Source organism: Vulpes vulpes, chromosome 3 (assembly GCF_048418805.1).
Source record: "Vulpes vulpes isolate BD-2025 chromosome 3, VulVul3, whole genome shotgun sequence".
NCBI classification, from domain to species: domain Eukaryota; kingdom Metazoa; phylum Chordata; class Mammalia; order Carnivora; family Canidae; genus Vulpes; species Vulpes vulpes.
This window is the reverse complement of record NC_132782.1, coordinates 86,111,516-86,134,665: the sequence shown is the minus strand read 5'-3', so window position 1 is coordinate 86,134,665 and position 23,150 is coordinate 86,111,516. Positions and strand designations below refer to the sequence as shown.

The window sequence follows — 23,150 nt, the reverse complement described above, 5'->3', positions numbered from 1 at the left end:
GAACCCGAGCCCTGGAACTGGCACCAGCATGTGTGAGCTCACATCTCTCGCTCAGGCTGCTCCACGCCTGAATTTTCAGGGGAGTAGTGGGAGTTCTCCCTGCCCCTTACCTGGTTGGCCATCCTTTGTGCCCGTGGATGTCCCTTTGTGGTGTTGAAGAGATGGGATTGTGACCATATCAGCTCTCCCCAGGGCTGTAAATCCAGGTGGCAGACACCTGCCTTTGTGAGGGGATAAGTTTGGCCACCATGTTCCCTGCGTCATAGGGTCTATGAATCGTCCTGTCTTAGAAATCATCTTGTGTTTGAGAGGATGGTACACTGAAATGGAGATGTTAGTCTCCCTTTGTGTTTCACTACTACATTACCTCTCCCCTTCTTTTTCCAGTCAGATATGTACAGCTTGGGTGTGATCCTGCTAGAGCTCTTTCAGCCATTTGGAACAGAAATGGAGCGAGTACACATTTTAACAGGTTTAAGAAGTGGTCAGATACCTGACTCCCTCAGTAAGAGGTGTCCTGTGCAAGCCAAGTACATCCAGCACTTAACTAGAAGGAATGCATCTCAGAGACCATCTGCTCTTCAGCTGCTGCAAAGTGAACTTTTCCAAAATTCTGGAAATGTATGTAACATATTTATTTTTTTCTTTTTTAAAGATTTTATTATTCATGAGAGAGGCAGAGACATAGGCAGAGAGAGAAGCACGCTCCCTGTGGGGAGCCTGATGTGGGACTCGATCCCAGGACACTGGGATCATGCCCTATGCCAAAGGCAGACACTCAACCACTGAGCCACCCAGGTGTCCCTCTTTTTTTTTCTTTTATAAAGTGATCTCTACACCTAAAATCACAACCCTGAGATCAAGAGTCACCTGCTCCACTGACTGAGCCAGCCAGGAGTTCTTGTATATATGTGTATTTTTAATACTGGGGAAAGTATGAAGCTTAAAGTAGAATTTAAATTGTGAATCCAATTTCATGAGGAACAGTTGAGCTTAGAAAACGTTTATGGAAACCAGATTAAACTCATTCTCAGAGTTCTGAGTAGCACACTCTTCAGAGTCCAAGTAAGCAAGGTGACCAACTGTCTAAAAATTGCAATTATAGGCTCTACTTTCTAGCTTCATCTTGCTAAGTCAAAAGGCTTTGGTTTTCCAACTATGATATAACTTTTTATAAACATAACCTTTTATCTCCTAGTCAAAGGGGGGCACATGCCAAAGGGTAAAAGGAGGAAATCTTGTGAGGAGCTGGAATGAGGGTGGCATAGACTGCCTCAGCCTGGGATCCTTTAGCATGCAAGTGTGTGATTCTGGTTTTCAGTCCTGTGATGTGGGATCGCCCCAGGGCAGTCCCTTCCTTCCTCTTTCCAGACTGTAGCCACAGTGCCAAGTACCATCTCCAGTCTATATGTACTAGAAATGTGATTCATCCATTCTGTTCCTCCAGAAACTTTCTAGGATTTATCAAAAGCTTATTCAAAGATGCATTCAGATTCTCTAGTGCTCTGCTACCCCAAGCATGGTCCTTGCACCAGCAGCATCAGCGTTATCTGCTGGCTGATGAGAAGTACAGGGCCTTGGGCTCCACTCCAGACATATCACATCACAATCTGCATTTAATAACATCCCCAAGTGGTTTACCTCCAGTGTGTGAACAGCATTGTGTTAGATGCATTGGTCCTCAGAGTGCAGTCTCTAGGCCCTCCTGGCTGCTCTGACCTATTTAAGGAAGTCTGTGGGGAGAAGGGGCAGTAGTCATTCTGACGCACATAGTCTGGGACCTATTTGTGGTAAACTATTCCACTGTTTTATTTTCTGTTTAAGGCTAAGTTTCAGGTAAAATGGTAAATTTTACAAGCTTGAATAGTAAACAGGTAGGTATAGTACTTTTCTGAGTCTTTGGGAACAGCAGATGTGTTGATTAAATTTATCTCCCACAGAAGGGATTTTCTAACCCCCAGTTACGTTAGCTATTAGAGACCGTAGTTAGGTGGCATTTATGGTTATTTCTCTTGCTGAATTTATAAAATAGCCTATACATACCTATATAGAGAAAACTTGTACAAGCAGTCTGTGGTTTGTGTGGTTGTTGGTACAGGACTGTGAAAACGACCATGCAAACCACGCAAGGGATCTTAGTAATTCATCAAACCACGCAAGGGATCTTAGTAATTCATGGGAAGTTACGATTGTCCCGTGACCCTTAAAAATGTTTTCAAAACATTAAAACTCAGTTGCAGATGCACATGGAAACAAAGCAAGTTATAAAACTAGTATTTAGTGTACTATAATGAAGAATTAATGTGTTCAGGAATGGTTTGAATAGTGCCTACCTGCATCTTACCATAGAACTCCGGATAGGGAGTGCCTTTTCTGTGCCTCGGTGAACTGTAAGCTTGGATCAGGGGCCAAGATTTCATCTTTTGGACTTTCAAAGTTGTGAGGGAGATAGCTCCCAGAGTTCTTCCAATGTGAATTTTGCTGGTATCACTTTCTCTGGGACATCTTCGTCCTTTTCCTCATTTATGTTAACTCCTCTCCTCCCAGTCCTGGGGCTGCACACCGCATCTGTCTGGTGGTGGTGGGAGCAGCACCCCCATGGCTGCCTGTTTCTCCTCCAACATCATGTGGGTGCAATTTGATTCCACCTTCAGCATCATTACTTTGCATTTGCTCACTGCACTTCCATCTTTGTTGGCCAGTTTCATCTGTCAATTATTTTTTTAAAATGTCATGTGGATTTATCACCAGTACACACTTGGCCAGGGTGTGTGCAGGGACCAAAGTGGTGACTGGCCCCTGGTTGTGATATGCATCATGGACTGAGGTGCTGACAGTGAGAGAACTGTGGTGACATGACGCTGGTGCTGCTTCACTAGCTGCAGTGACTGGAATTCAGGCATACCATGCAGAAGGAGGTATGCCTGTATATTTAAAGTGGAAGAGGCCATTTTAATAGAACTTAAAACTTTCTCTTGACAGGTTAACCTCACCCTACAGATGAAAATACTAGAGCAAGAAAAAGAAATCGAAGAACTAAAGAAGCAGCTGAGTCTCCTTTCTCAGGACAAAGGGGCCAAGGATGACATGAAGGATGGGAGTGTGCCCGTCCTGCCTTAATTAAGCTCTGTAAATGTGAATGTGGACTTCTAATTCTTTAAATTGTCAACTGGAATGTACATTTCAGTCTTTGTTAGGGTATAGATGATATAATTGTATCTAGTGACCCTGTACAAGACTTATCAAAGTTGTAGAAGTTCCCTCAAATCGCTATTTCCTAAAAGGAATTGTTACGATCCAGCACTTTGAACAAAGCTGCTCTAAACTAAACCTATTTTGCCTTTTCCTTTCTCCTGTCCCACAAACTCCTAATTTTTAATATTACTGTCTGTCCTGTCTCTAGAGGGAGCGATTTAGACAGTATCCTCCATTCTTTCTCCTTTGACCTCTGCCTGTTGACCATCCAGTCCTCCTCTAGAATGTTTTACTTCACAGATTGAGGTATGCACCCCTGCACCATCACAGCCAAGCCCAGGCCTGCACGATGGCTGGACTGTTCGTTTTCATGGCTGCCAGTCTTCCTCACCCTTCCACGATGCTGCTGCCAGTTAGTTACCAGAAGGACATCTGATCAGTTCACTCCCTGGCTCAGAAGCTCCTGCTGGCTCCCTGCTGCCTCTAAGATGCAACTTTAGCTTCCTAGCATCATCATCCAACCTCTTTCTGTTCTCTTCACCTTCAGCTTGGTGTCACTCCAAAAATCATGCCCTTTTTAAACCTTGTGCTGCTTGCCTCCAAATCATCTAAATCATCTCAAAGTAGCTCTGGTAGGAGTTCCTGCTTTCCCCCTGGTACTGTTGTGTGTTTCCATGGCGTTCCCCTTTATTTAGCACTCGACTCCCCACCAATCTATGTTTCCCAAAGGCCCCGATGGGGTATGTTCATTTTTGTATCTCAAAAAATGCCTGCCACATAGCTGGCAGTTGTCATGGTATATGGCACGTGATGTGGCTGAATTTTAAAATAAAATGAAAACCCACAAATTATTTGATGCCTTTATTGATTCTAGGCAACTGGCCCAGATAGACCGATTTTAGTACAAGTTCCTTTACCCACAATACACGTGAAACAGCACCATTCTCAAAGTCAACCTTTTACACAGTTATTAAACTTCACTTAAGGAGCTTGAGGGCAGTGTTGAAAGGGGCCAGGTTCTCACATGCCCTCATCCACTTCTGCACATTGGCTGGCACTGTCACGTTGCAGCCTCCTGTCTGCTGGAGCACAGACCATAACACAACATCTGCCACAGTGAGTTCATTCCCAACAAGCCAGGGGCTCTTCCCAAGAGCAGAGTTCATGGAGCGGAACACAGCAGCTTTTTCTTTACTGCTTCCCTCTTTCAGCTGAAAGATAGCTATATCTACCCAGCTATCTATGAGGGTCAAATTTACAGCATTCTGCTTCTGGCCAAACAGAGAGAACAAAAAACGTGCAATGTTCCCTTCTCCTTCGATGGGACACATTGTTTGGACGCTGAACTTCATCTGAGTCTTCGGCACTGGAAGGGAAAAAGCACACCATGTAACAAGAGCCCCCTGCCACCCAGAGGAAGTGCTTGAGCAACAGGGAGAGGGAAGTCTCTAATAAACTGGAAACTGGTGGCAAGGGAAAGTATTTTCAATATCACATTTGTCTGTCTCCAAAACGTGTATGATTCAAGAAAGTTTAAACCAGATGTTTACAGAATGCAAACTCTACGTTAAAAAAAGTAACCATTTCTGGTATTTGATTATAACCATTCTCAAGCTAGAAGGGTGACCTCAGACCATCTATTCTAAGCCCTGTGCCGGAGAATTTGCAGGATGAGGACTGGAAACCAGGAGTCCCACCTCCCAAGCTGGGAACTCAGTCTACCCTCACAATGGCTCTTTACGTGGAGCTGGAGTAGCTAAGGTGTTCCTGGATGAATGGTGCAAACACACTACCCCCTGGGATAAATGTAACCAGGAGAGGCATACAGCAGCGGGATGATGAAAAAAGGACAGCCTGCCACCTTTTTCAGGCCTTTTGAAAAGGTAACATCGATGTCCCTGTGGTAAGTTTGGAAATGTGAGGTGAAGATGGCTAGGACAGCCCTTACCTTCCTGCTCTAGCTGCCCAGCAGGATCCCCCCAAACCGCTCTCGGAGATCCTAACCTTTCTGGAGGAAGGAGGGCATCTTTGCATCAAGGTTTACCTATGCTCCTTTTCCAGAACTACCCCATGTGCTTGCTAAACTTCAGGGAATTTGACCGACAGCAAGTAGCTGAAGAACATCATGGTCCTGGCTCCTTGATGCATCTGATTAAAGTCACAGGGCACGCCTCATTCCAGAGTGTACGAACCCAGCCCAGTGCCTTCTGCTTACCATTCTTCCAAATCAGAGTAAAACCCAGCTGATATTCGTGACGGGGCTGGTTTTTAGTCTGCTCGCCAAAGCACTTGAGGAGGTTTTCTGGCACGCTCTTGACTGCAGAGTGCGTGTGGACGGTGGACAGGACCCTGTAGTGGTCACACAGCAGCCTGTGCAGCACGAGCAGGGACAGGGGAGGGGAGGCGGGGTTTGCATTGATCACGATGTCTTTCAGAGCCCCGTAATCCTGAGGGAGAAAACCCAAACAGTAACATAGACATTTGAGTGTGTGGACTTGTACCTGGTGCTGTTCGTAGGGCCTAAGCAGGGTTATTTAACTAAATCTTCAATTTCCATGAAGACAGTTCCACTATCACCCCATCTCACAGCTGAGGAAGCTCGTCCTGGGGAGGCAATAACCTGGCTGAGCTCACGGAACTCAGTGAGAAGTGGAACAGGGATGCAAACCCACTCCAACCCCTCAACCTCTGCCCTGCTGGCCCCCAACAACTATAAGGTTGACTTCATAGTGAAGTTAGTAAAACAACACATTAAGAATGATACTACCTGTTCCTAAGTTATTTAAAAATAAAATATCAAAAAAAAATCACACATGCAATCACTCTACCAAATCTTTCCAATACCTGACCACCTGACAGGATAGTTTCTATGTCAATTGGTGTGTGAGTTACAGGTCAGTGAAGAGTCCCCTCAATAAGGGCCTTGGCTCAAAATGTCATTGATGATGGCAAGCAGGCAACATCTAAAAAACTAAGTATTAACTAAAGGGCTAAAACATACTGTCTTCTTAGATGCAGACTTTATTTTATATGTTCACTCTTAATAACGAACGAACTCCTGTAATACAATGAAGGCCAAATTCAAATTCCTTGGCTTTCTGTATGCAGCCTGCCACAATCTGGCTAAGAGTCATACCACTCCTCCCCGAAGCCCATCACATCAACCTGTGATAAATGCTCTGCAATCCTCTGAGCATAGTATCATTTGATGCTGTGCCTTCTGAGGTATCAAAATTCATCATAAGCACCATGTGCCTCAGCAAGGCTTCCCAGCCCCCAGACACTGGCATAGCTGTATGGTATCATTGACTCTTCATCTAGACTGGCTCCCTGGGGTGTCTGGCCAGGTCTATAGGTCCTTGGTGTGGGCAAATGTACTCAACAATCCAAGAACCTAAGTGCAGAGGAACCGAACGAAGTCACCTGGGAGACACTGCAACCTCACCTCCCCGTTAGGGCTTCATGCAGTACCACTTCTACCACCAATTCCAGGGGACAGTTTTAGCAGGGATTCCTGGGACAAACCCTTTTGTACTCTCAATAAATACCACTTAGAAATAAGACATTCTTTTTTGCATGTCAGCCGGTCACCTACATTTCCTGAAGCTCTTTAAAGGTAGCAGATGCAACTTAATTCTAAGACTGCAAACAGTGTAGCAAAAGATGTTTGCTTCATGAGATTGTGCCTGGGTGACCAACGCTCTGAGTTTCAGGCTACTCTCAGAGTCAGGATGGACTTGCTGAACCTGAGAAGCACCAAGCTGACACAGGTCTGTTTCTCTAGGCTTGGAAAATTGCTGGACTGACATCCTACCTCTGGCCTGCATCCCACACTGCCTGGAATGGTAGGGACCTGTAACTCAACTCCTATCCCTGCCTACAGATCCTCTTAGCTCTTCTCCACCAGGTCTGACAAGTCAAGCGGCTTTAGAACTTGCTTTGGCTTCACTCATAGCTCACGAATCTGTTCTGTGGTAAGGCACAATCATTTAGGGGAGGAAAAAAGAACATGACCTTTGTATTGCCTTTGAGAATTAGAAAACCAAAGCTTGAATTACATGAGCACAATTTTCCAGCACAAACCACCACCTAGGACGCTGATGTTCTTTAGCTCTCCAGATGAACTCACCTTTCCGAGCACTGAATTTAAATCCAATGTGCCAGTCGAGAAAGCAGCAGGCTCATCAGCCTGGATTATGTTGGTTACATCCACATCTGCATCTGGTGTCTGAATCATCTTGGAGAGGCCATCAACTGCAGCTTTCAATTCGTACAGACGTTTTAAAATATCATCTTGGCGGGACTCGAGAGCTTGGAGAGATGGGTCAGACTCTTCCTAAACAAACCATAACCAGAATGTTCAATTTCCTCTAACATCACAGCAGCATTTCAATTTGATCACTTTTCTTCTATGGGGTGCCATGAATTTATCAAACCCCCCAACTGTGAGAAGACATTAAAATGAAGAAGCAGAACCATCTCGTTTTTCCCATAGTCCAATAGGTCCTTCAAAGTGATCCACAAATGCTTTAAAACAAAAAACATGATCAAAAGCCATTTCGAAATTGTAGGACTCCTAGTTCAGGTAATCTAAGAACAGAGGATGGAAAATGAACACAAACAGGGACGCCTGGGTGGCTCAACAGTTGAGCATCTGCCTTCAGCTCAGGTCGTGACCCCAGAGTCCTACATCATGCTTCCTTGCAGGGAGTCTTCTTCTCCCTCTGCCTGTATCTCTGCCTCTGTGTCTCTCATGAATAAAATAAATCTTAAAAAAAAAAATGAACACAAATAATTGTTCTTTATTTTTAATGTCAAATCAGTTCACATTACTTTGCTTAATTTAACAAAGAGAAAAAGATGGGGAAGTGCAATGAGAATGTAACTCAGCAATTTATACTAATAGAAAGGAAAATGAAAGGTATGTCCGTGGAGTCAGTTGATCATTTCCCCGCCCCATTCTCAAGGGGATATTGGCACTCTTATCTTAGAATCATCCAGACCATTTTCACTGCTGAAACGTAAAACTTCCTAAGGATGGAATGCTTTTGTCCTTAGTTCAATGAATCTTTGCATCTTTCTTGCCTGGTATAATGACTGCAACACAGTAAGTAACCAATAACATCTGCTGAGGAAGCAATCTCAAATCTCTAGACTCACTTTAAAAAGTATTAACAATGGGGCAGCCCGGGTGGCTCAGCAGTTTAGTGCCGCCTTCAGCTCAGGGCCTGATCCTAGAGACCCAGGATGGAGTCCCACATCAGGCTCCCTGCATGGAACCTGCTTTTCCCTCTGCCTGTGTCTGCCTCTCTCTCTGTGTCTTTCATGAATAAATAAATAAAATCTTTAAAAAGAAAAAAGCAATAAGAACCCTCTCAATAAAGTCACACTGTATAACCTATTTCCAGATTCATAAGCTCTTATAAAGGATAATCCATTTTGAACAGAAAGAATGTGTGAAGAAGAAAATGCTCATAACCAGACAGAACAATCCATGTGGCAAGGACCAGGACTATAAATATGCACTCATGATATATTGTATTTGTGTGCTGGTAAGCCTCACTTTCTTGGGAACTTTTTTTCCTTCTATAGTCACTTGTAACACTGCCCTCTCACAGACTGAATTCATCACCAGATGTTGTTCATTTTCTGGAATCCACTGGCTTCTAAGCTTGCCTCAGCTGTCGCTGCCCAAGTTCAAGACACCACTTTCACTTGGCCTGTGTCCACCTTGTTCTCACTGTGGTCACCCCTCCAATTCATCCCTAAGATGGCAGCCAGAGATTATAACAAATGTCAACTCCATTACCCCACCTCTGTGTTAACTTCTAAGGCTTTAGCTAAAAAGCAAAGCCCTGAACCTGGCTTAAGAAATACTCATATGACTTGTCCTCTGGCTACCTCCTCTCACATATGGCTCCCCTGTGCTGTCCTTTGGGTCCCTAAACACACCCATGCCCCTACCTGCCACACAGCTTTTGTTTATTCTTTTCTCTCTATCTGGGACACTTCTCCATCTTCTCCAAGAGCCTCATCTGTACTTTCTCATCTCCGCTAGCCTGGCTCTTGTTTTTGATCAAACAGCAAAGACATGTAAGATGATTGACCTGTGGGTAAAGAGGTATAAAGACTTGAGTGCACCAATTAAATAATTATGTTTTGATGGAAATAAATTAATGCAAGGTGTCTGATGAATAGGGCTAATAGTGTGTAATATCCTTCCATTCCTCAATGATAGTCCTCAAGTAGCATTCCAATCACTTCCAACCAGCCTGATTTGTGCATTGTGTGTGTGCATTACCTTGCTCAATTCTACAAGTGGCAGGAAGCTCCCTGATGAACCAGGGCAAAGAAGCACCTACTAGATTCCATGTCCCGGTCAACACAGTAAACAGTGCCTGAAACAAATAGTACATTCGTAATGTGTCCTGTGACTGGAAGCCCAGCACAGGCTGATTTCACTCCTCTGGATGTGAGGAATGAGGAAATTCTCAAGATCTGCTTTACCTGTACCTTTAACCTTGTTTGTTGGCTTGTTTTCCTGTTGAGATGAGATTGTGACATGGCACATGTCTATATGTTTTATATGTATTTTAGAAGCAGTTAATTCTTTCTGCCGCTATTTGCCTTTAATATGCTTGATTTCTAATTATCGGCCTATATTATTATGATCTGCTAATCAAGAGGATCTAGGTGTCTTATAAGTTAGAAGTTCACAGCTGAAAGTCCAAGGAAGTTAGCAGCACACCAGAAAAAAAAAAAAAAAAAAAAAGACTTGATCTCAAATGAGCTGTGACACTTCCAACTCTGAGTCTGGGTTTTCTTTTCAGTTCAGTGGGACTGTCCAGTTGAGCCACACTGGATCATGGTGCTATTTCCATCTTAGCTCTCTGGTGAGACAATTGTGTCCTTGTTTTCCAACTAACCCAACCGTTTGCCTTCCCATATAGGCAGAAGGCTATTAAGAGAAAGTGAAGGAGGGGCGCATGGTTGGCGCAGCCAGTTAAGCCTCCTGGATTCTTGATCTTGGCTCAGGTCATGATCTACAGAGTTGTGAGTTGAAGCCCTGCATTGAGCTCCACACGGGGCCTGGAGCCTACTTAAAGTAAAGGATAACACTCCACAGGAAAATGGACTATAAAAGTTACCCGTCCACTCATCTTCAGCCCGAATGGACAGAAGGTTTCTCCTGCTGGAAACCTAAGATGGGTATCTGCTGCCAACAAAAAACCCGAAAGGCCTAGGCAGACGCTTTACAAGAGAGCGTGCCAAAATGGCCAGCCAACACGACAAGGCGATCCGCTGATGTAGTCTGAAAAACCTGAGCTAAAAACCACATCAAGCTCCCACGGTCCACCCACCAGCTTTGGGGAGGGTGCAAGAACCAGGAATTCAGTGCTCATGGCCCAGGCACACACACCTGAAGACAGGCCGCTCCGGAAAGCGGTTTACCTAGCCCAAACGATGACAGTCCACCTCCCCTCCCCAGCGCCGGTGCACACCCCAGGCCTGCTCGTGCACAGGTGCTGCCACCGCAGCACCGATGCAGACCCGCCCCTCCGCGCACAGCACCGAAGCTCAACCGCCCCACCCCACCGACGTCACGGGAGCCAGGTCAGGGGGAGGCAGCCTCACACAGCAGGGTGCAGACAACGTCCTGTTACCCTGAGTAGCAGCGGTGACAGCGAGGTTCGCTTTAGAATTCCTAAAAATGAGCATTTACGTGCTGCTCATATTTCTGTGGCCACAATCTGGTAGCAAAAAAGCTTTAGGAGCCGTAAGCGGAAAACGAAATAGATACAAGAGGAATAGAACTTTTAATAGACACAACTGGAACGCGAAACTGGCGGAAGCATGAAAGCGGGGACGGGGGGGGCGGGGGGGGCAGGCGGCCAGGTCTGACCCCAGGCCCACAGTCCTTCAACCCCAAAGACCCGGCCACGGCGCCTGCGCCCTGGGCAGAAGGCGGGCCGATGAGAAGTAAGCGCCTGCGCACTGGCAGGAAGGCGGGCGGATGAAACTAAGCGCCTGCGCACTAGACGGGGTGGAAAAATGTACACTCAGGACGAGTGGGGGCGGGGCGGGGCCGCACGCTCCTACCTGCACGTGGCCTGCGTCCGGCGCGGGGCTGCCTGTCCTGCCGTGCACGTTGGGGAGCCGGTACATGCAGGTGGGAAGCTCTACACGGAGCGATGTGCTGCCCCCATGATAGGGCTTTACCTGGTACATTGGCATCGTGGGAGCCAAAAGACGGAACGTGGCAAGTGGGGGGGCACGAACGCTTAAAAACCGCCCGAGACCACGAGAGACCGCGACCACCTCCTTTCCGCTCCGACTGCAGCCGTTCAGGAAAGCGCAGTCCGTGCGGTCTGATTGGCCCGCGTGCTTTGGACGTCGCGGCCTCGACTCTTTACACAACCAATCGGCAAGAAGGAGGGGTGGGAAGCGTCGGCTGCCCCATCCGGAAGGGGCGGGGCACAGTGCCGGAGGCAACCAATGGGAGGCAGGGAGGCGGAGCCTCCGTGGGAGCGGCGGCGGGAACTGTCCCGAGTCCAGGAGGCCGGTCGGGTTCTGGATCCATGGAGCCAGCCGAAGGGCCGAGGTGAGCGGTGCGTGCGGTGTCCCTTCGCGGTCGCCGTTCCTGAGGCCCACGGCGTTCCAGACTCCATGAAGGGAGGGGAAGGAGACCGCGGTGCTAGGCGAGCCAGCGCGGGGGCCCTTTGGGGGGACACTGTGCGGTCGAGGTCGTCGCGGGGATCCGGCCCGTTCCCAGGCAGCGCGACATCCCCGGAGAATGAATTCATTTCCCTTCTACCTGGTTTCTCTCTCTTTTCTTTTTCTTTCTTTCTTTCGTTCTTTCTTTTTTGAACATTGATGTTATTTTGGGGAGGCTTCAAGGCACATGCTAATTTGCATAGCAGCACAGGTTTTAGAAAAGCAGAACTTTTGCATCTCCTTGACTGTGTCATTTCTGGCTAATAACCCGATTCGGAGGGAGTTTCAGGGTCCTGAACCCCACGTCACTGTCCGTGTTTCAATGTCTCATCCCCCGTGCTCAAAATAAGTATCCGAAGTGAATTGGCAGCTTGGGGTGTGTTCCCAAATAAAGTGTAAGAAAAACTTCTTTCCACTTTATGTTGTCATCTGGGGTTTTCATATTTAAGAGAAACCCGAGTGAAATTTTTTTGCAAGGTGGAACAAAGAGTAAAGATGTTGCTTGTTTTACAAGGGTTTACGGAGGGTCTGCTATGTGTTAGAAGTTGTGGGAGAGGACCCAAAGATTTCTCTCTCAGGGAGGCGCCTGGGTTCTGTTATACCCACATTATCAGTTAAGACCCTTACAAGAAATTGCTAAACTAACGGACGCAAGGAATACGTTCTTGGGATGAGCAGGAGTTTGCCAGGCAGAGGAGGAAGAGGGGAACGATTTAGACCTGTATAGACAACGTGCAGTGTTTAAAAGAGCTTGTGATATTCAGGAAACAGTTTGCTATGACTAGAACATAGGGGAATTGGTGGGTGAACAGAGGATTGCAGAGAATGAGAGAAAAGTAGACTGGGATCCAGTTTTTCACATGACTAGATTTTCAGATAGCAAACAGTGGGATGCTAGTAGATTTTTTTCCCCCCTAAAGCTTGTTTAATTAAATTAAGTAATTATGTAAATTAAGTACCTTTTTTTTTGGTGGTAGTGGAGGGTGGATTGGAACAGGGAGAAAGTAGAGGCAAATTGGTTGCAAAACTCTTAAAGTAGGTACATCAAGAATTTTGGGTGTTTTTGCTAAGGCAGCAGCTGGCAGCCTGGATTTGGAGGGGAGATTCAAAGGCTCCTGTGGAAATGGTTATATAATGGGTACGTAGTTCCTTTTTTTTTTTTTTTTAAGATTTTATTTATTTATTCACGAGAGACACAGAGAGAGAGAGGCTGACATAGGCAGAGAGAGCAGCACGCTCCCTGCTGGGAGCCTGATGCAAGACTCCATCCCAGGATCCTGGGATCATAATCTGAGCGAAAGGTAGATGCTCAACCACTGAGCCACCCAGTTTCTAAGATGGCTTTTTATTTTCACATAAACACTATTTCCCACCATACTGTTGGGTTTTCAAAACGTGTGAGAAGTGTTGCTTTCACTTTTCAGAAGATCCCATTGTCGCCAAAGATTATTTACCCATAGGTTGAATGGTACATGTGTCTCCTCCATGTAGATCCCAGTATAATTAAATTTCTAAATATCCATGGCATTGAAGTATCTATTCAGAAGATTTTTACAGATGTATAAGGGTTGTAGGTCAGCATTTATATTTATGAGTGTAATTAGTGGATTCATTAATATAATAAATGAATACATCAGACCCATTAGCTTTTAACAGAAGTGAATCATTTACTGCAGTTAAAACCAGGATGAAAATACATAAATGTATACTCGCTTTGTTTCTTGTAACTGATGTCTTTAGTACAGAACTTGCTAAGGCCATCAAACCTATCGATCGGAAGTCAGTCCATCAGATTTGTTCTGGACAAGTGGTACTGAGTCTAAGTACTGCTGTGAAGGAGTTGGTAGAAAATAGTGTGGATGCTGGAGCCACTAATATTGGTAAGTTTGGGAGAGTTTTAAGCCGCAGGGAACCCTCACTTTATACTATTTTATTCAAGAAACACTCGTGATTGTAATGAGACAATCGAATGTAGATATACTGAGAAATTTTAGCTTTTAAACTTAATCATCTCTTATGTACCTAATACTTAGGTAAGTAGTAGTAATGATAAAAGCAGTTAACTTTTATTGTGTTTTTACTAACGTGCCTCACAGGTATTTTTCATCTGCAGAACAACCTTATGAGATAGGAGTTATCATTGTTGTTATTATATCTGTTTTACAAATAAGAAAATGCAGGCATGGGAATTTACTTTTTTTGAGGTTATAAAGCTAAGATCATATTTATGATCCCAGGAAGTCTGATTCCAGAGCCTATTCTCTTTAATGAGTATGTTAAAATTATCTTTTTGAAAGAAAGGTAGGAAGGAAGAAAAGAAAGAAAAACAAAACTTTCATCTGGTTTAATAAATTGCCAGGAAGGCCTTTAAAAAAAAATGAATGAAACACACAAAATGACAATAGTACATTTAAGTAAGTATAGTTAGGACTCACCTTTGCATTAGGTAAGTTATAAATACTGTCAGTATACAGGCTTTTCCATGGATCTGTTCTTTGAGAAATTAATATGTTAAACTTTTTAGATCTAAAGCTTAAAGACTATGGGGTGGATTTCATTGAAGTTTCAGACAATGGATGCGGAGTCAAAGAAGAAAACTTTGAAGGCTTAAGTAAGTTGAATTTTTCTAATCCTTTTAAAAATATTTGGACAAAGTATTTCAAAGCTTTGAGTAACACTATCTTAAGAAACACAAAAATGGCTTTTTAAAAACCAGTTACTTTGGTAGGTTGTCTATATTCAGGGTATGTCACTTGAGACATCTTGGGTCTTACTGTGCTCCTGTCTTTCAGCTCTGAAACATCACACTTCTAAGATTCAAGACTTTGCTGACCTAACTCAGGTTGAAACTTTTGGCTTTCGAGGGGAAGCTCTGAGCTCACTTTGTGCACTGAGGTGATAAAATATTTTGTCCGCTAACTTGACTTCTTATAAAAATCTCTCTGAAAACGAAAACAAAGAGATTAGAATCATTGCTTATACTTTTCCATCCTGAACGCCTCAACTTCTAACTTCCACATTCCATTTTATCTTACTGCCAATCTAAGTGATGATACTTCTGAAATGTAAGCAATGAAGCTAAGTAAATTGTCTTGGAAAAAAAATCATTGCCCTTGTTAAAATGTCAAAATAGCACATAAACCATAAATTATATACATGTTGGTATTAGTGCATTTCAACGTTTAGGAAAATATTTAACCAAAGCTCTTATTATATATAACAATTTTAAATTTTTATGAATAATTATATATTGGAACTATAATATTTTTTGGATCCTTGTGAAACATTTTGTTAGAACAATAGGAATAAAACTGAGAAATAAATCTTTATTCATTAATGTATAAAGTTTGAGATCTTTTATTTTGCAGTTTAACCAAAAAAACACAAATATCAAAGCTTTTATCAAAACAACATTTATAAAACTCTCTGTTTGGTGCCAAGCCTTAGATTCTCTGATGATCATTCACTCATAGAAACTTTCTTGGATTATCTTAGAGAGATCAGCTATTTTCAGGAGGGGTTTTAGAGAACACAAGTAAGAAAATAGTGCCCGGCACCTGTGAGTTTCTGACCCAATCGTGCCTGCTCTCTCTCACAGTGACGTGACTATTTCTACCTGCCACACATCTGCAAAGGTCGGAACTCGGCTGGTATTTGATCACAATGGGAAAATTGTCCAGAAAATGCCCCATCCACGACCCAGAGGGACAACCGTTAGCGTACAGCAGCTATTTTATACACTCCCTGTGCGTCATAAGGAGTTTCAAAGGAATATTAAGAAGGTACAGTAAATCCAGGACCCCAGCTTCCCAGAGCCTTGGTAGTGTAATGTACATATGTAGTAAAAGATCTCCCACTGGAAGTAAACTGAAGTTAACTCTTCAGTGAACTCTCTTCCTTGAATTCTTTTGGGAAGTGCTTGGTTTGCTGTTTCCCCAGCAAAGACTGAATTTCAGGATCATTTACCTCTTTTTTTTTCTTGAAAAAAATAATTATCAAAGCATATTTAGTAAGTGTTCTAATGTGGGAATGGGTTAAGAAGTAACTTTTTAAATTTGATCTGTAGGGGTTTGTTTTTATTAAATATTTTATTTACTTAGAGCTTGTGCATGAGCAGGGGGAGGGGAGAAGGAAAGGAAGGGAGAGAATCTTGAGCAGACTCTGTACTGAGTGGGGAGCCTAATGTGGGGCTCAATCTCACGACCCTGAGATCACAACCTGAACTGAAATCAAGAATTGAATACTGAACTGACAGAGCCACCCAGGTGCCCCCATCTGTAGTTTTTTTTTTTTTTTTTAATTTTTATTTATTTATGATAGTCACAGAGAGAGAGAGAGAGGAAGAGACATAGGCAGAGGGAGAAGCAGGCTCCATGCACTGGGAGCCCGACGTGGGATTCGATCCCGGGTCTCCAGGATCGCGCCCTGGGCCAAAGGCAGGCGCCAAACCGCTGTGCCACCCAGGGATCCCCCATCTGTAGTTTTTAATAAGATTATTTTTCTTGGTTTCCTGAAAAATGAACGATTACAACTTTTGTGAATTTGAATGAAAATGAGGTAGCTAAATGTTATATAATTGTGCTTAAAAAACAGTTATAAACTATGCATAAATGTGTATGTGAGTATGTGTATATGTATATAACTCTACTACATATGATTATAGTTTTATAAAGACAAAGCAGCTGGCCTCAATATGTATAGAAAGAAGTCTGGAGGAGAAGACATGTGATTCTTGTGTGATTGTTATCAGTGGTTGTCCAGGGAGGTGTGCTTGTCTCTGTTTTTTGCTGTCTGCTTGTGCTTTTCTATTTTGTACATATATTTTTTCATAATCAAAAAGTTACTTAAACATATGCAGCTAAAAAAACTTTCTTGTAAAGCAATTTGTGCTAGTTATAGCTATGAAATTTTACAAAAATATGTATTTACTACAGGCAAGACTTAAACATTTTTTTCTTTTTTATTTAAAAGAGAAAAAAATTTTGTATAGAAAAAATATTTTTTTTCTGTATCTCATGGTAAAAAAAAATCAATGCCTCAGAAATTAGAGCAATAAAGAACTCGTACTTACCAGAGATGACCATTGTTGATGGATTGAATGTATGTCTCTCCAGACTCCTTTCAGTTTCATGTCTTTATAAATCTTGAAAAACAATTTCAAGATTAATTAATTAATTAATATAATGAAATCAAGCAATACAGATTATGAAACGTTTAAGTAATGTAGAATTATATGTGGTAGAAGGTTGATCTTGGCTCTGCTGTCTTCCCAGAGTTTGGTGTATATCCAAACCTGTATACAGATATATAGAATCTTTATGTATATGTTTTGATATTTTTCTTTAACAATTAGGATCATAGGGACGCCTGGGTGGCTCAGTGGTTGAGCCTCTGCCTTTAGCTTAGGGCATGATCCCGGAGTCCTGGGATCGAGTCCCACATTGGGCTTCTTGCATGGAGCCTGCTTCTCCCTCTGCCTATGTCTCTGTCTCTCTCTATGTGTGTCTCTCATGAATAAATAAATAAAATCTTAAAAAAAAAAACAACCAATTAGGATATTATAAATCGGGCAGCCCGGGTGGCTCAACGGTTTAGTGCCACCTTCAGCCCAGGGCCTGATCCTGGAGACCTGGGATCAAGTCCCACGTCCAGCTCCCTGCTTGGAGCCTGTTTCTCCCTCTGCCTGTGTCTCTGACTCTCTCTGTGTGTCTCTCATGAATAAATAAATAAAATATTTTAAAAAAAGAATATTATAAATCATAGGTATCTTTTTTGGCTGACTCATTACTTTATTATCATTCTACTATGATATAGATATCCCATAATTAGTTCCTTGTTGATGGTAGCTTAGGTGCTTTTTAATTTTCCACAATTACAGATTGTTCCAGTGAACATTTTTGTAATATGTCTTTGATTGTTTGTGCCAGTCTTTCTGTAAGGATAAATTTCTAGAGGAAGGATTATAAAGTCTAAGGGAATGCACTTTTTGATTTTTACAGTAGCAGGCGTGGATTACCTGGGCGGCTCTATTAGTTGAATGTCTGACTCTTGATTTCAGCTCAGGTCATGATCTCAGGGTCGTGGGATCCAGCCCAGGGTCAGGCTCCATGGTCAATGGGGAGTCTTCTTGAGATTCTTTCTCCCTTTCCATCTACTCCTTCCTCTCTCCCTCCCCTGCCCCCCACTCATGCTCTCTCTCTCCAAAAATAAAAATAAATAAAAATAAAATTCTAGCAGTGCATGTGGACACAAGAAAAGCGTGGCTAGGAACCTAACTAAGCCTGTGAGTTCTTTTACCCAGTACAGAGGCATATGGCTCATTCTGTCAGGAGCAATTGGCCTTATTCGTGTGCTGATATGAGAACATTGAATTGGATATTTTAACTTGAATCATGTAATTCTTGTAGGATTATAAGTAAATAAAATATCTTTTTAAAAAGGGCAGCTAGGTGACTCAGTCAGTTAAGTGTCTGCTTTTGGCTCTGGTCCTGATCTCAGGGTCCTGGGATCGAGCCCCGAGTTGGGCTCCCTGCTCATCAGGGAGTCTGCTTCTCCCTCTCCTCCCTGCTTATGTGCTTTCTTGCTCTCTTTCTCAAATAAATATCTTTTAAAAATTTTTTTTGATTCTTTTAGGTTTAAAGTAATACTGAGTCTCATATTTGTGTTTTTTATGCAGGAGTATGCCAAAATGGTCCAGGTCTTACATGCATACTGCATCATTTCAGCGGGCATCCGTATCAGTTGCAGCAATCAGGTTGGACAAGGAAGACGGCAGCTGGTGGTATGCACAAGTGGAAGCTCCAGCGTAAAGGAAAATATTGGATCGGTGTTTGGGCAGAAACAGGTGTGGTAGCCCATTATTTAAGAAACATTTTATTGTAGCTCTGGTTATTAGGGCAGGTTTCCATTGTCCTTTCCAAAGAATAGAGAATAAAACCCAGTGATCGATTTTCTTTTTTTTAAAGATTTTTATTTTTAAGTAAGCTCTACTCCCAACATGGGGCTCGAACTTACATGCCTGAGATCAAGAGTCGCATGCTCTATGGACAGAGCCAGCTAGGTGCCCCCAATAATTGATTTTTGAATTAGGTACTTATCACAAAAATTAATGTTGAGAGCTGAAGGATTTTTTTATTTTATTCTTCCAGAGAAGAAAACGCTCCTTTTACTCTATCTGAAAAAGTATGTTGTGGGCAGTGTATTGGTTATGAATAAGTACAAGCTCAAGCTGTTCATCTCTCTAATAAAAAAAATCACAATTATTCTTACTGCCAGATGGAGCTGTTAGAGATTCTTTGTGCTCTTAATGTGAGTAGCCTGACCAGGTTAAAAAAAAAACACACCAAACCCTCATTCTATATCTTCCTTTCTGAAGTTAGGTTCATCCTGTTTGTGTTAGGAATTAACTGCATCTTGTTTCTTTCAGCTGCAAAGCCTCATTCCTTTTGTTCAGCTGCCCCCTAGTGACTCCGTTTGTGAAGAGTATGGGTTGAACCACGCTGATGTTCTGCATTCACGGTTTCAGTGAGTCAATTACTACCTTACTGCCGGGGGTGGAGGGGATTGACAGAAAATTGCAATCAAACTTTTTTTGTTTTTAAAGATAATGATTTTAAGGCTTAAATTTTTTTTTAATTTTTAAATTAAAAAAAAAATTAAATTTATTTAGTTTTTTTTTTTTTAAGTCAAGTCTATGCTGCATGGCAGCTCAAACTGAAAACCCCAAGATCAAGAAACACATGCTCTGCCTACTGAGCCAGTGAGGCGCCCCAAGGCTTATAGTTTACATTCATTATAAAATTCTAGGCATTGGGATCCCTGGGTGGCGCAGCAGTTTGGCGCCTGCTTTTGGCCCAGGGCGCGATCCTGAAGACCCAGGATCGAATCCCACATTGGGCTCCCGGTGCATGGAGCCTGCTTCTCCCTCTGCCTGTGTCTCTGCCTCTCTCTCTCTCTGTCTCTCTCTGTGTGTGTGACTATCATAAATAAATAAAAATTTTAAAAAATTATAAAAAAAATAAATAAAATAAAATAAAATTCTAGGCATTATTACTGCTGAGAAGGAGGATTTTTTTTTTTTAAGATTTTATTTGAGAGAGAGAGCATGAATGGGGTAGAAAGTGAGAAGTAGACTCCCCACTGAGCAGGGAACCCGATGCAGGACTCCATCCCAGGACCCCAGGATCATGACCTAAGCTGAAGGCAGATGCTCAACTGACTGAGCCACCCAGGTGTCCCAGAAAGAGGACTTCTGTAAAGGGGTCTGTTAATTAGTTCATTCAATATTTTGGGTCCTTGGTGCATTGTAGGGAGTTTCCTATTGAATTTGCCTTTGTAGTAAAGACCTTGTTTAGTAACCAATTAGAATAACTTTTAATTTATGTGTATGTTGCGCTTTATGAGGATTCAGCAGAGTGTAATAGAGGCTGTGCTCTTTAATTTATGCCTTACCCAGCATCTTGTCCAGCATCATTACTCTAACTGTAAGAAAAATTGGCAGTTTTCCCTACTTGGGATTGGTCCTGGGACAGCCCATGTTGCTCATTGTCCCTGCACTTGCCTTTGGCTTTTATGCCTGAAATGAAAGGTGGGGACACATTTCTTTACATTAACATACTGTTCTTACAGAAGTGCGCATATCCCTGAGGTAGTTTACAGGTAGAGTAAGCACTTTCACAACACTTCAGTAGGCAGGAGCTTGCTGATAGAGAGCAGATTTTAAAAGGGCAAGGAATGTGGGCAGAAATTGTGAATACAAGTCGTTGGACTCCCTGGACAACCAGTATGGTCAGCTTGAAGATTCCAGAATGTGAGTCTGAGATGAAAGTCACTCCTTGCGTGGAGGCCAAGAATTTAATAGGACAAGTGTGAGAGGAGAGCTGAAGCAAATCCCTTTTCAACCCACTGCGTTGCCAGTGCTGGATTTGCAGGAGCTGTAGAACATTCTGGAAGGTCCGTGTTTTTGTGATTTATCAGAATGGAATTAACTGACATGTTAATACTTAGCACATGACTAGGAATTCTGTTTTTATTTTGTTTTTACTTTGAGAACGTCTTTTCTGATGTGTTACTAACTCCTTTCATTCTGGAATCCTGCCCTTACCCTGTGAACATCGGACAGCATCTCAGGCTTCATCTCTCACTGTGCTCATGGTGTTGGAAGAAGTTCAACAGACAGACAGTTTTTCTTCATCAATCGGCGGCCTTGTGACCCAGCAAAGGTATCTAAAGATTTTTTTTTATTCATTTTTTTCTTTTTTGCCTTTAACTTTTAATCTTACTCATTTATCTAATAAGGTCTCATGACAATTTACATGGAACGTAGGACTTTGACTCAGAAACCTGGCTTTAAGGAATTATCTTATTTCAGCCATTTAAAGAATCCCATTACATGGTTGTTTCAGTGATGCATGTGTATACACACATTGATATCCAACATATTTATCACCATAGAAATTATCACTGTTTGTAGAAAGCAAGCATATCAAAACATTTACCATCTTCTAGACTCTTCAGTCTAGAGTGACATGTGTGGATATGCTTCGTATTTTCTTCTTTTGTCCATTTTCCAGGTAAATAAGGGCCATGGTATCTTCTGCCTCTGGTTGTCCTAATGGAGTTATGTGGGTGTTAATGGTTTAGTTTTGATTTTGCTTCTTCAGCTACATTGGTACAATGTCACAGGTTGTTTTCAGGTGATACTTTAAAATGACTTTCATCTGTCAGATGTTCAACCTCTGCATTTTCCACTGGATTGTAGATGGTATGATTTTATAGTTTATCTTTGACCCCGTTTAATAATCACTTTAGGAAGTCATATAAATACATTTCTGTGTGCATTAGTGTGTGTTTAATGATCATTTCAGGTGCACCTACAGTATGATAATGACACCAGGGTCAAATAACATAACCAAGAAATAAATAAATGGACTGCCCCTGCATCTTTTGATAATTCTTCAAAAGCATCTTTGGATTGGAAAAAGATTCACTTTTAAGGGTTGATGATTAAAACTATTCCTTAAAGGCACATGAGAAAACTTCTTTGGGCAATCGATATATTGATGATCTTGATTGTAATCCTTGATAGTGAACTTATCAAACTGTATACTTTGAATATGCATAGTTTATGGCAGGTCCCCCTCGATAAAGCTGTTCAAATACATCCTTCTAGTTGGAACAGCTTGTTGGGGGACAGGTTCTTTTTTGATCTTTGTTTTGTACTTAGGTCTCCAGACTTGTGAATGAGGTCTATCACATGTATAATCGACATCAGTATCCATTCATTGTTCTTAACATTTCTGTTGATTCAGGTAAGTTCCACTGAACTCTCTGTCACATTAGTGACTTACCCCTAAAAGAGTAAAATGAAATTATAAAGCCCTGATATGACTGGAAAGAGACTATTGTAGCAACAGTTAATGGTTTTTTTTTTTTTCTTATAGACTTTTAATTTTATTTCATAGACTTACTTTTTATGCAGCCTTTTCTACTTGAGACCAGGTTATTGTATTATCAGAAAAATGTGACTTTTTCCTGGCATCCAAAGTAGAAAGCAAACTAAATGTTCTCCCTCCTTTTAAAAATAATGCATGTTTTTCTTATGATTGGGGAAATTCTGGCTTATTGTTACCTAGTATTTTTTTCTAGGCACTTAGATATATGTGCACACTTTAAAAAAATAGATAACGATATATGTACCTGCTCATATTCTTTGCAGGGAGAAAATAATTTTGAGTAAGTTTGTATCAAGCTCTTTATCCTTTTATATGAATTTTTTTTTTTTACTATGTCATTAAAAATAACTCAAACAGGGACGCCTGGGTGGCTCAGTGGTTGAACATCTGCCTTTGGCTCAGGTCATGATCTTGGGATCCGGGATCAAGTCCTGCATCGGGCTCCCTGTGAGGATCCTGCTTCTCCCTCTGCCTGTGTCTCTGCTTCTCTCTCTCATGAATAAATAAATAAATCTTTAAAAAAAATTACTGAGAAACATGATTTAAATAGCGGTATTTCTTCTGTTTCAATATACAGATGTATCTTCAGCTTTTTTTTTTTTTTAAGATTTTATTTCTTTTTCCATGAGAATACACAGAGAGGAGAGAGAGAGAGGCAGAGACACAGGCAGAGGGAGAAGCAGGCTCCATGCAGGGAGCCTGATGTGGGACTCGATCCTGGGACTCCAGGATCACGCCCTGGGCTGAAGGCGGCGCTAAATCGCTGAGCCACCTGGGCTGCCCAAA

At 42.4% G+C, this 23,150-nt stretch overlaps 3 protein-coding genes across 10 annotated transcripts in view; 2 read left to right on the top strand and 1 right to left on the bottom strand.

Moving 5' to 3' along the window:
• Positions 1 to 4,043, top strand: part of EIF2AK1 (eukaryotic translation initiation factor 2 alpha kinase 1) — a 32,262-nt gene extending 28,219 nt beyond the window's left edge. Inside the window, exons 14-15 of the mRNA XM_025986228.2 lie at positions 388 to 621; positions 2,983 to 4,043. Coding sequence (XP_025842013.1) covers positions 388 to 621; positions 2,983 to 3,120 — 372 coding nt within the window. The 3' untranslated portion in view covers positions 3,121 to 4,043. The remainder of the gene's footprint in view (positions 1 to 387; positions 622 to 2,982) is intronic.
• AIMP2 (aminoacyl tRNA synthetase complex interacting multifunctional protein 2) lies at positions 4,042 to 11,548 on the bottom strand. 2 transcript variants are annotated; one of them, XM_025986230.2, is made up of 4 exons: positions 11,416 to 11,548; positions 7,325 to 7,531; positions 5,411 to 5,642; positions 4,042 to 4,561 (listed from the first exon to the last, which is right to left on the bottom strand). In XM_025986230.2, the coding sequence occupies exons 1-4, from the start codon at positions 11,428 to 11,430 to the stop codon at positions 4,173 to 4,175; spliced, it is 843 nt and encodes a 280-aa protein (XP_025842015.2). In that variant the 5' UTR covers positions 11,431 to 11,548; the 3' UTR covers positions 4,042 to 4,172. The 2 variants fall into 2 exon arrangements, with proteins under 2 accessions (XP_025842015.2, XP_025842014.2); XM_025986229.2 differs by having other exon boundaries at positions 11,296 to 11,430.
• PMS2 (PMS1 homolog 2, mismatch repair system component) overlaps positions 11,388 to 23,150 on the top strand; it is a 27,310-nt gene continuing 15,547 nt past the window's right edge. Inside the window, exons 1-10 of one of the 7 annotated variants that reach the window (XM_025986225.2) lie at positions 11,677 to 11,797; positions 12,982 to 13,048; positions 13,651 to 13,790; positions 14,435 to 14,521; positions 14,703 to 14,805; positions 15,509 to 15,692; positions 18,587 to 18,754; positions 19,337 to 19,434; positions 21,032 to 21,131; positions 22,136 to 22,220. In XM_025986225.2, the coding sequence (XP_025842010.1) occupies positions 11,692 to 11,797; positions 12,982 to 13,048; positions 13,651 to 13,790; positions 14,435 to 14,521; positions 14,703 to 14,805; positions 15,509 to 15,692; positions 18,587 to 18,754; positions 19,337 to 19,434; positions 21,032 to 21,131; positions 22,136 to 22,220 (1,138 nt within the window). In that variant the 5' untranslated portion in view covers positions 11,677 to 11,691. Of the gene's footprint in view, positions 12,306 to 12,981; positions 13,049 to 13,650; positions 13,791 to 14,434; positions 14,522 to 14,702; positions 14,806 to 15,508; positions 15,693 to 18,586; positions 18,755 to 19,067; positions 19,219 to 19,336; positions 19,435 to 21,031; positions 21,132 to 22,135; positions 22,221 to 23,150 lie in introns of those variants that run through there. The other 6 variants (XM_072753158.1, XM_072753160.1, XM_072753159.1 and 3 more) reach the window with 6 other exon arrangements.

What these genes read in the sequence shown, in the direction of transcription:
- AIMP2 (XM_025986229.2), bottom strand. Translation starts at nt 11,430, where the DNA reads ATGCCAATGTACCAGGTAAAGCCCTATCATGGGGGCAGCACATCGCTC. An exon ending in CGGACGCAGGCCACGTGCAG is followed by an intron (nt 7,532 to 11,295) that starts GTAGGAGCGTGC and finishes TGGTTTGTTTAG; the next exon opens with GAAGAGTCTGACCCATCTCT. An exon ending in TAAATTCAGTGCTCGGAAAG is followed by an intron (nt 5,643 to 7,324) that starts GTGAGTTCATCT and finishes TTTCTCCCTCAG; the next exon opens with GATTACGGGGCTCTGAAAGA.